Genomic DNA, 12,125 nt, shown 5'->3' on the forward strand with positions numbered 1-12,125 from the left:
CTCCAGGCACCCACCACTTCACACCACCTATGGCAGAGGCAGAACCTCACCAGCAGCACAGGAATTAAACTAACATCAAAAGTATAACTCGACCCATGCATTCAGTATGCAGGAACAATAACAACCTCCCCAAAAACCTTGGTGTTCATCCAAACCTAGCGGCAAAGAACAGCAGTCACATTGCCGCAGTTCACTGCCACGTGATTTTCAAGGAGTCATGGGCAGGGGCAAGGTCCTGATTACAGTTTTTGTTGTTTCATTTGGAGGATAGAAAAAAGGCAGCCTTAAAAAACTGGCAGCCCCTACTTCAGCCTTTGTTTTGTAACTAATTTAAATGTAAAATACAGTTAGAAATCTGTATCAAGCAATCAGATGAAAGGACACAAGTTTATATAAAATAAAACTATCAAGATAATTCTCACCACAATAGCAGTTACATTATTTCACCAAAAGGTTTTCATCCAAGCTTCTCTGATGACAGACAGCCAGTCTGCTGTGCTGTAAACATAACATGATTGTAGGCAGTAAAACATGTTTATTTGTTGCAGCTGACTGAACAAGTCACTATGGGCTTCATTCTCAACTGTCACAGTATGTTATATAGCCATCAACATGACACTGAAGAGTTTACAAAACTGCCTGCTGTCATACTCCATTTTAAATATATTTTCACACTGATTAAACAAAGGTAATAAATTATATTTTTTATATACAAGCAATATGCAGATCACACAATAATATACTAAATTTCCAAACTAAGTTATAACAAAGTTCTTAAAGTTACTAGAGCTTTCTCAGACAACTGAATTACAGTGGACTCAAACTATCAGGAGTGGTCATTTCCAATAATAGTTTAAACTGTCTTTTGAACTCTTTTACATAAATTATGCATCAAAATGAAAATATCAAATCATCTTTTATTCATTAAGTATGTATTTTAAGCCCTTATTGTGACAGTCGTACTCACAATGTCTTTGAGGCCATACCTAAACTGGAAAATAAATCTGCATTTTCAATTAATAAATGAACATGGATTTCTGTCTTAGAGGGAGCAAGACCAATTGCTGTCGCTATTTGCACACCTGTTTTCATTCCTTCATCTTTTTTTTTTTTCATTCAAACATTCTAACACCATAATTTTTGACAATGGAAGTTGCTGTGCTCAAATTTAAGAGAAGAGGGTTTTTTTCATTGTTAAATTGGAGGAAAGATTAAAAGTACCTTCCATATTAAAAATCATACACTGTTCTTTTTATTCTAACAAATGAGGTAAACAACTTCAGGCTATGCTTCGGTACCCGTGCAAAATGCTGACTAGCAACACTACAGAGCAACTGGCTTAGCAGAAAAAGGTTTCCCGCTCCAACAAAATTACTTTCAAGATATGACAACATTCATCAGAATATATGATTTTAGTAAAGAAATAAACCTTGAGAAAATTTTCCACTTAAAATTGATTTGGGTAACCTGAGCTGTGGCTTACCAAAGGCAGGAGAGGATAAATCACTACAAGGTCATGAACAGAGCATGCTGCAATGCTTTCACAGGATTTTCACAATTAGGTTCAATATTCAGATCATTGAACAAACACAGATGACTCAGGTCCCTGGATAAACAGAGGACTACAGTTTTTTAGAATGAAGGGGTGTAAGTGCAGGGGAGAGCAGGACAGAGATCTTGTTTTTCTGTGTTACCTAGAAAAAGCATTTACATGTTTAGAGAAAGAAGGGCAGCCTATACAAAAGGAAATTCCCCTATTCCCCATTAAGGCATCTTTTATGCTACAGACATGCCAATATTTAGTTTTAGCTACGTTTCCTACACAGGGTTATGCCTTGGTCCCCTCCCACCTGCAAACAGCTGAAGCACGTACTTCTTTGCACTTTGAATCTGGATTTGCTTGCACAGCTGCAACAGGGAGTTAACAACCTGCTTGGGGTTTGGCATGGGCTGGACTTCCACAACTGCTGGAGCACTTACAGGCTGCTAACAGGTTACCCTCCTGTAAGATGCAAGCAAGTTTTTCAGTCATACAGCAGCACAGCATAAAGAGCCTAAATATGCAAACAGGTTAAGGTACAGCTCATCTATCAGCCAGTTCTACTGAGTGTCAGAGCCACATACCAGCTTCTAGGCTGTGTAGCACAACGGTACATTAGAAGCAAACAGGGGTAAAAAGTGCATATATTTCTGCATCCATCCTCTCTATGACTACACAGGCACTGCATTTCTTGCCAAGACATGATTTGTGACACTCTTCCCTCAAAAGTAAGCATCTCACTGTCAGGGGACCTCTTGCCTTTGGGGAGGCAATGCATGTGCTGCTGATCGTGGGTAATTTGCAGCAATGCTCAGAGCCCAAGTGTCCAGATCCATATCACAAGACACACACCACTGTCAATACAATATATTTTCACATATACACAATATACCCTTCATTTTGTTTCTGTAAGACCTTGCTTTTGTTCACAGGTGGTAGTCAGCCTCACAGATGGCAGGAAAATTATTTATAAACCATGGGAATATAACTGGTAGACTGATATGCGAAAAGGGTATGTATTTCCTGTGGTCACAGGACCTGCATATCAGCTCATTGTGGCTACACCACTTAACTTTCCTGTTTTACACATGAACACCCATGAGCACATGAAGATTAAAATAAGCCTTCATTTTTAATTAAATCACACATTCCTATAAAATCACATGAAATTTACCTTGGGAAACAGCTACAAGAGATTAAAAAAATCTTTATTATTCCTATGAACCCTTGCCTAGCGTCTACCAGACTCTTGATATGATGGAAGATCTTCAGGGTACAGAAGAAGTGCCTGCAGATTTGTGAATAACTGGATACCTCTCTTCTACAGAAAGAAATGTGAATTTAAAGAAGAAAAAAAAAAAAGGCAGGGCCAAGTGGACCTTCCCAGTTTTGCTAGAGATCATGGCTTACTTGTAGAACCAGTTCCCCTTCAGCTACTGGTTCAAATCCAGTCAGCACAGGTTTGTCCTCAAGATAGGTGCAGTGAGCTCCACACAGTTAATCATGAGGATTACCCCAAAAATGTTTGTGGTCTCATTAATTTCTGAATGTTAGTTAAGCATATTAATGTTATTTCTAACATTAGGATGGGTCTTTTCCTTTCCATTACCACATCAATTCACTCTTTTTCAGAACCATTTTGCAGACAATCGTCTACTACTTCACTGTTGAAATGCTATGTCACTTACGAAGATGCACACGGGATAAAGGGTTATCTAGAAGTAGATAAAAAGTTGACTTATGGCTGAACTCTACTTTGTTAGGACATGGCCTGGTAATGTAATAATATTATATAAATAATGCAGCCTAAAGACACCAAAAAGGAAAAGATTTCTCAAAGACCAGAATTAAAAGTATTTCTGGTCCTTTAAAACTCCTTCTATAGCTTGCTCTGCTGAGTACATTCCTTTAAAAGACACTGTATTCCCACAGAAGCTGGAGTTATTCATGCACAGCTTTTAGGTATTTTCTTTATAAAAGAATGCTAAGAAAATCAGGTTTCAATTATGCATGTCTACACCGCAGTCTCTAAAATCAGTGTATATTAGCCTAGAATGAACCCCATGTTTACACTGCTATACATACCCAGCCAGGCAGCATTCATTCCAATGGGTATTGCTAGTCACTTAAATTCCTTAAAAACTTGACCCTAACTCTATTCGTTTCGACTATCTACAAATCCCACTGATGTTGAGTGGAAGCTGGAAAGCAGCAGAAACACAACCTCTATGCAGAATGTTGTTCCATGGAAGGGAGGATAGACTGCTTTCTTTCTCATGTCACAGTAGCCTTGAAAAATGAAACAAAAATAATTACAAGATACAACACATACTTTGAGGTTGGACAAAGAACAAAACACAAGACCACTGCTTCCAATCAGCCTTAGTGCTTCTTTGCACAACACTAATACTCCCTTGCTCTGAGTTGTCAGGTGGTATACATAGCCAAAACTAGAAGATTTAAGCATGCAAAGTATTCAAAACAAAATGAAAAGTAACTTGAAGCTTGCTCCTGTTATGTGATTTTTTTGTTCATGAGCACAAATTCAAGATAGACGCAAAACAATTTCCACTGTCTGCCAGGAGATTTTATTGGCTGCAGCCACACAGTCAAAATTAGATGGTACTGCTACGTATGTGAAGGAAACGTTAGGCAATGCTCAACAGAAACAGCATAGCCCCAAGTAGAAAAATCTCCCAAGGTAAAGGATGTGCCAACATTGCTGGCTTGGCTCAAACATCCACTGACACTATTAATCAACCACTAAGGGATCCTTACCACCTATGACAGAGTCATCTGCAACTTACAACCTTGATTTGCCCAAGCCACTACAGCACAGTCGTCCTCAATTACAAGCAACACAACAGCAGCTGCTCCTCCTTTCCATCTCATAAGCTCACCAGGGGAGGAAAAAAAAAACAAGAAAAAGCTGGCAGTTTTCTCAAGACAGAAAGTCTATACAGACTTTTTCCTCCATGCTAGCTATATTTTGCTTTTTTTTTTTTTTTTTAAATGAGAAAATCGGCAAAAAGTTGTGCTGCTTTTACTTGCATCTACTATCTCAAATCCTAGGGGCACTCCTGTTATACCTGTGCCATTATTACGGTCCGGCTATGTTCTCCAACTGAAGGTCTCCCTAGCACAAACACTTGCAAGGTGGTTTAATTGTGAAAGAGACTTCAGCAAAGTACAGAAGAATAATGATAAGATCACAAAATGTGATGAGGAAAATTTCTGTGAGGACAAGTTATACAGTGTTCAAAATGAATGAAGATGTTCGTAACATCCATGACTGATACTGAGCTGGAACAGTGCCAGGAGTTTGCTGATACAGAAAAGCCTCACCGGAAGGAAAGAACCCATAGTCTCATAAACTGCATAAATATGTTTTTAGAACTATCAAAACTAAATTTCTCCCAGTCTTGACATATGCTATCTAGAGACAATGAAGACCAGCATTGCCACTAAGAACAGAAAAATAGGAAGAGGTAGGAGCATGTGTTCTCTTGAGCATCACTAAAATAATCTGCTTAGTTAAGCATTAAGTCTTGACTACAAAACACCCAATCATGCATTTTTGGAGGTCTCTTCTTTTTATTAGGCTGTCCAGAATGTAATAAGCTGCAAATAGCAGTGTTACAGAGTGTAAGATGAGAAACCTGCAGAAATCAATTTGGGTCTTAGTCTCATAAATTCCTTTAAGAAGAGATGCTCATTTATACATGAGGATGGCAGAAGAATGAAACCAGAAGTTAAATGCAGGATTTAGTCTGAAGGATATTGCTTGTCTAGGGCACTGTCACAAAAACCTTTATGAAATTATAAGATAGAGCAGGTCCTGAAACTGCAACTCCCACTGCTCTGAAAGAGAAATCTTTCAGTCAGATGCGTGATTCAACTGACCTTGGAATTGACCTGATACCTTCCAGGAGGGTACCATCAGGTCTATTACCATATTTATCACTTAATCAACAATTAGAGTACTGACAACAGATTTATTCCCACCTCAGAAAAAAACCCTTTCAAGATCTGCTGCAAGTTGCAGCTCCAGAAGTGCCAATCCATTCACATCTATAAAACCAGTGTTTTTCTGGAGCAGTAAAAGCAGTACATTTATCGGTCCATTATCAAAACAGGATGAACCACTAACACAGAGCCCTGGGCTTCCAGTGGATTGCTTACAAATTACTTACAGCTAAGTAGCCTTCAGGCCAAAATGACAAAAAGCGTAGCAAGCCACATTGCCTGTCTCTCACGCACACACAGGTACATCACCATTCCACATCACAGCTCACCAGCTGAGCCCAGTAAAAGAAGTTTCTTTACAAATAAACAGCACACAGCTGTACACTTATGAGCAATGCTCTAGAGAATCTACAAGTATGGCAGCAGAGTGAAGTTCTCTCACTTCTCTGCTTCTGCAGGCTCTGATAGCAACCAAATTATGAAAACACCAGCATGTAGCTGCAACCATTCACATCTTAAGTTTTTCAGCAATACTGATGGTGAGATTAGCAAATTCTGTTATACGTAACATCTTCCTAAGGAGCTTCACGTGCACTAGTCTGCCCTCACCAGGGTGGCAATGACAAATGCTGGAGCCCATCACAGACATGCTGGGACAGTTGCACACAGGACACGCCTGAAGCTTACTTTAGATCTTCCCTTCTAAGAGTCTGACAATCAGACAGTACCAGACAGTGACTACTGGCTCTTGCAGTTTTGGCAGGCCTTCAAAAGCTTCAAGCCCCCAACTTGGAGAAAGCAATCCTGCACAACACGTGGTTAGACCAACTGCTGAAAACCACCACAATGAAACAAAGAGAGAACGTCACCCTATTCCAGCCAGGACCCTCAATCAAACAATGGTTTTAAGAAGTCAACACATGCTGTTTGCACATCCTCACTGTTTTCAGCCAAATACTGATAACTGACACAGCCACTGGGCACATTATCAACAGTCTTGAAGTCATTTAGAGGCAATGGCTCTTGGGAAGGAAGGAAGCATGAAAGAGTATAAAACTCCTCCAAGACTGAGCTTAAAGAGAATCACATGTACATGTCCCAAATAGGGAGGTCTGTACAGACCCTGAAATCATGGCATCACTCTTGTCTTTACCCGCTGGGACAGAACCCACCATGGTCAGGAGGAACCCAGCTGTACATTTTCACAGGGCTGATCTAATCTAAACTTCCTGACATCCAATCCATAACCTGGGCTGGTATTTATCCAAGTAAGAACTAACATAAGCAACAGGCAAACTAAAGCTTTCCAAACAGAAGGAAGAGTAGCGATATGGGGAAATCACATCTCCCATGCCCACACCAGTGGGTAAGCACCTACTGCCTGGGGAACTCTTCATGAGAAAACTTCGCCACATGGGTCATGCTCTGACAGAAAAGGCAGTGGCAAAACTCCCACTGAGCCCAACAGGAGAAAATTCAAGCTCTGACAGAGGAGATATGGCAGATTTCATTGCTACAAGCACTGAGTAGCAGATTTTTTTTTTTGCTGTTAAATACACATCTGAACAGAACCAGATAGGAAGCAGAAAGACTTTAACACACACATTCCTCAAAAAAATTCTGATGTAACTGCAATACATTTAACCCACCCACCACGCATACTATTTTTTACCACACAATTCTGGCAGACTCAGGGGTTTTTTGCTTATTTATTTGTTTTGAACCAAACCGTTACATTCCTCTGCTTTGTAAAATGCAGAGAACTCCAAATGGACTGGCCAATTTTTCGTTTAAGTTCCAACACCTTTAATTTTATACACATTATGGAACTCAGCTTTATTTCTTTGCAAAAATCTGTGGTGCAAATAATCTCCTATACTGGCATTATTTAATTTCATATTCAGTGCTTCAGTACTATACAGATTTCACTTAGTTCTTTGGGTATAATTTCCAGTGTCCTGGCCTCAGCTATAAAATTAATTACAGACATTTTTTATAGTTTGGAGACAAGCATGGGAAGTTACCATATTCTTCCCTAAGACTTGTCATACAATAGACTCAAAAGATACTTTTTCCTATATGATTAGGGGAAAAAAAAAAACAAAACAACAAAAACCCACAGTTTCTAGTTGAGGTTGATCGAAGACATCATTATTTAGAGGACAACAAAATCTAAAGAATGACAGATTATTTCTAGCAATGAATACTTTAAACCAAATCGAGACATGAATTAAGAATAGACAAAGTTAACAGCAGCACCGTATTACAGATGTAGTTAGTGCAGTTTCACTGCCAGGCTCAAAGTTGCTGTGCAGCTCCACAACTGAGGTCCACAACAGAAACACATGAACAAAAAAATTTAAAAAGTAGGAAGGAGCAATCTGACATAGAAAGGAACTTAAAATTTGAGCAAAGAGGACAGATGCATTTAAATCTCCCAGGTGACACCTTGATCTCCCTAGAAAGGAACTCTAACACAAGGCACTAGTTCCCTCCAAAAGATAAGGGCAGGCTTTCCCACACAAAGAAAGTATCTCAGTACTGAGAAATGAAGCACACTGCTCCAGCATCAAGGCCCCAGTCACCACACAACAGATCAACTGACATAGTGTGAGGGTATAACCTCATTTGTAACCTGGGTACCACCTAAATGGCTGCTTCAACTATAAAAAGCTGTCGCTGAATAACAAATCTGGTGGGATACAGCAGGCAATGAGCATGGCGATCAAGGGAAAAGAGCAAAGTTTAAGGGGACAGAGACAGTGGTGAGTTAAGGTGTGAATGGGAACTGATGAGGACAGCTCAAGGTGGGAATCATGGAAACCAGAGGAAAGCAGCTGACAGGCAAACGGCAGGACAGGATGTTTTCAAGCATGTGGATGTCCATTCGCTCAATTAACAGCATATGTGTAAAAATACAAAGTTGAACTCAGGTCATCTGAACCCAGACAACTTGCATCTTAAAAGAAAATTTTAAATTTTGTACAGTATCCAATGAAAAACATGTATGATGTGAAAAAAAATACACATTCCTTTTTTAAAAAAAGATTTCCTCATCTCCTATCAAAGGACTTTCTTCCTATATGCCCTACAGAAATAACTTATTTTTCACCTCTATTAAACATAATATACAAAGATACATACCTTTAACAGATTTTCAGATCACTCGCATTATACAAAAAGTACCATTCTGTACCAAATGCGGCTTTCTCTCTTGTTGATAATCTGATCTCCACTTAATTTTCAGTAATCATGGGGCTTCAATTCCATTTTAAACTAAGCTTGGTCCCAGCCCATGTATTACCCCTGCATCATTCCAGTCTACAGCACTTCAGGACTCAGCCATTGTGAACAGTTGTGGGATGTCACACCTTGTGCCCTTTCATCCCCTTACGCTTATCCAGCATAAACCTCCACTATTCAGGTGAAGCATATTTCATTGGGTGCAAGTGAGTGAGGAGGACTCAGCAATCTCAACTGTGTTGTTTGTCCAGAGCTGTGAAACTTGAGGAGCAAGTGCTGATCACACCCACTTGTGCTGAAGAGTGAGAAACCCTGCTGCTATAAATACAGCTTTGACTGAAATGCTGAAAACAAAAGAAATAAATCACCCCAGGCCTTGCCTGCCAGTCAGGATGTGGCCACTGAAAGCACATAAAAGAAAAAAAAAAAGACTCTGGGCAAGGCCTCTACAGAGCAGGTGACTGCTCAGATACCTGTGAGAGCTTGGAGTTCAGCTCAGGTCACAGGATGCTCTGAAACTCATGCAGTCAGGAAGCCACAGAACCCGTGAATACTTCCCTCTCTACATATTACAGGTGCACAAATTCACACGTGTATTTATAACACTAGGTTAATACCAAATCTAATTTTACTTCCCACTAGTTTCCAACGGATTTTTTTTTTCTCCTTCTTCTTTGCCCCCAGGGTCAGGATTCCTTTATGGGAACTGCCTGGCACAGGGGGTACACCAAGGGCTCCGAGGCGGGCAACTTCTAGCCCTCCACCAAGCGCGGGGAGCCCCGCGGCCGGGTCGGCCGTGCCCGCCGCGCTGCCCGTCACCCGCCGCGCCAGGTCGCCACCTGCTAGGGCGGCGGCAGGAGCCCGGCCCGGCCCGCGTCGCTCCACTCACCCAGAAGAGGAGGTTGAGGGCGTAGAGCAGGCAGCGCAGGCACTTCACCGAGTCTTCCCTGGCCATGGCGAGCCCCCGCGGGAGACAGCCCCATCCTCTCACCACATCCTCCCTCCCGAGGCCGGGCCGCCAGCGCCCTGCAGGGGAAAGGGCGGAGAGGGACGAGTCCCCCTTGCCGAGGAACCCGCGCGCAGGTGGAGGCGGCGGAGCGGGGCCGAGCCGAGGCGCGGGGCAGCCCTGGACCGGCCGCGCCCAGGCGCGAGCGGCCCAGCCCCGCGGGGACCCCCGCAGCGCCCACCGGTCGCCCACCCCCGGCAGCCGCCCTTCTTCTCCCGTCCCGCCCGCCGCTCCCAGAGATACCGATGGGCGAGTTTTAATTAAAATAACATAACCGTGGGAAGGGGAGAAGTCGCGGGCTGCGCCAGGCGCGGAGCGGGGCTGAGGGCAGCGGAGGCACGGCCCGGGGGCGCCGGCTCCCTCCCCGCCCGGGAGGGACGCGCTGCCCCGGGGAGGGCGGCCGGGGGACAGCGGCCACTTACCGCCCGGGCGCCCCCCTCACTCACTTGCTCCGCCGAGGACTCATCGGGACGGGGCGAGGCAGCGCGGCGCGGAGCCGCGGCGCCCATGCCCGGCGGTGCGGGCGCTGAGGGGAAGGTCCCGGCGGCCGCCCCGCCCGGAGCGCTCCGCCGAGCCCGGCGGCGGCCAGAGACGCCGACACCGCCGCGCATGCGCAGCCGCCCGCCGCCGCCGCCCGCAGGGTCCTAGCGCCGCCGCCGCCGCGCTTCCCGCCCCGTCAGGGCCTGCGGGGCCCGAGCCCCTGAGGGCCTGGAGCGGGGCAGCGACGGTCTGCCGAGCGCTCGCCCAGTGCGGAAACCTCCCCGCGGGGCTGCCTGCAAGCGGCCGCCCGGGCCGCCGGCGAATTTCCCGGGGAGGGACCGCGGGTTTCCTCCAGGGGAGCTGCGCCCGCCTGGGTGGGTTTGGCGCTCGGCCTCTGGGGCAAAGCCCGAAGGGGCAACCCCGTTCAGTGCGTTCCCCGCAGACGGACGCTATGCTCGGAACCCCGGTTGTAACGGGGTTGGGGGCTGGTTTGCTTTTTCCCTTCGGGGGAGACGTTAAGCAACGGGCTCAGACGAGCTGAAGCACACGAAACCCCCCTCTTGCGGCACGTTGGCCCAGAGTGGCAAGTACCTCACAAAACACGGGGGCTGTTTGCAAGATTTCACAGACATTTCGCAAGGTTTCAGCGCTGTTGTGTCGGAAATTAAACCCTGCTGACATCGAACCCGAATTTGGTCATTAACTGCCCGGCACCCGCTCCCCACTGCTATGCGGCAAATTTAGAAGCGCAACCATATTGGAGCTAAATTATTCCAGAAACCAGCAAAATCTTCAGTTACTCTTTTGGCAAAACGCCCATTGATTTGCCCCATACTGTGCATAGTACGTACAGATGTCACAACTAAACTGAAAAATTCACCCTGTCTCTGAAATCTATTCAAGTGTGCATGCATCTGGTGATTAGGATGGTTATTTCCTATTGACATCTGTATTGTTTCAGTATACATATATATATCTCCATATTTCAAAAGGAAGAATTATAGTTTAAAACATAGTTATATGCAGATTAGCAAAGAATTTACCATGAATACGTGTAAAGGCATCACAAAAATTAGAAGAAACTGCACTGACAAATGTTTCTTAACTAGAAGAGGAAAAGGATCTTCATTACATGTTCTATAAAGACTGAATTAAAAACTGCTAGCAAAAGCTGAGAAAGAGGAAAAAGGATATAATGGATGAAAACTAGCTCTTGTGAGGCTGAAGAAAAATCTGTTTCTTGAAGCAGTAGAAACAATTACTTTAAAAAACCACAAACTCCATAAGTTCAAATGCTTATCAGTGAGGCTGCTGGTGGGATTTCACTTCAGCTTTAATTTCCATTATTTCATGCCATTAGTAATGAATCAGGGCAGACAAACTCTTCAGGTGGATTTATCTCTCCTTAAAAAGAAAGTAAAATGTACGTGGATGGACATGAAACAGGGAATTTATGCTAAATTTATAGATGTGAAAATTGTAGTAAATTGAAAGTACTCAAGAATGTTGCAGAAATGGGGTGTGTGAAGATTTTTCTTCCTTGAAATTTGCTAAGCTTTAACTGCCATTTGGACCCTCTTTTCTGAAATCAAGAGCCCCTCCAGGAAGTGTAGTATGCCGCATTTCTAATCATCAGTGAATATTGCTAATTCCATACCTAAATAAGGCAAACTGAGCTAAGATAGATACTGTTAAAAAGTGACATTGTACATTCATTGTACTGTTTACATACCATTCATTCCTCTTAGTACTGAAGACTTCACATGAACACAGTCAGTGAGACAGATCTTGAACAGGTACGGTATTTTCAGTGAACCCATGCCCCTTTACAAAAATATCGTCAGTTTACAGCTGAGCCTTGGATGAGGACAATACAGTCTGTTGTAAACC

At 43.5% G+C, this 12,125-nt stretch overlaps 1 protein-coding gene across 3 annotated transcripts in view; it reads right to left on the minus strand.

Moving 5' to 3' along the window:
• The window catches only part of TSPAN12 (tetraspanin 12), a 45,928-nt gene extending 35,582 nt beyond the window's left edge, over positions 1-10,346 (minus strand). For 2 of the 3 annotated variants that reach the window (XM_074901565.1, XM_074901562.1), the window contains exons 1-2: positions 10,202-10,346; positions 9,639-9,775 (exon numbers count right to left, since the gene is read on the minus strand). In XM_074901565.1, the coding sequence (XP_074757666.1) occupies positions 9,639-9,704 (66 nt within the window). In that variant the 5' untranslated portion in view covers positions 9,705-9,775; positions 10,202-10,346. Of the gene's footprint in view, positions 1-9,638; positions 9,776-10,177 lie in introns of all 3 variants that reach the window. The other variant, XM_074901564.1, reaches the window with a different exon arrangement.
• Between the last annotated feature and the right edge of the window lie 1,779 nt (positions 10,347-12,125).

The sequence above is a fragment of the Athene noctua genome, chromosome 3 (genome assembly GCF_965140245.1).
Source record: "Athene noctua chromosome 3, bAthNoc1.hap1.1, whole genome shotgun sequence".
NCBI classification, from domain to species: Eukaryota; Metazoa; Chordata; class Aves; order Strigiformes; family Strigidae; genus Athene; species Athene noctua.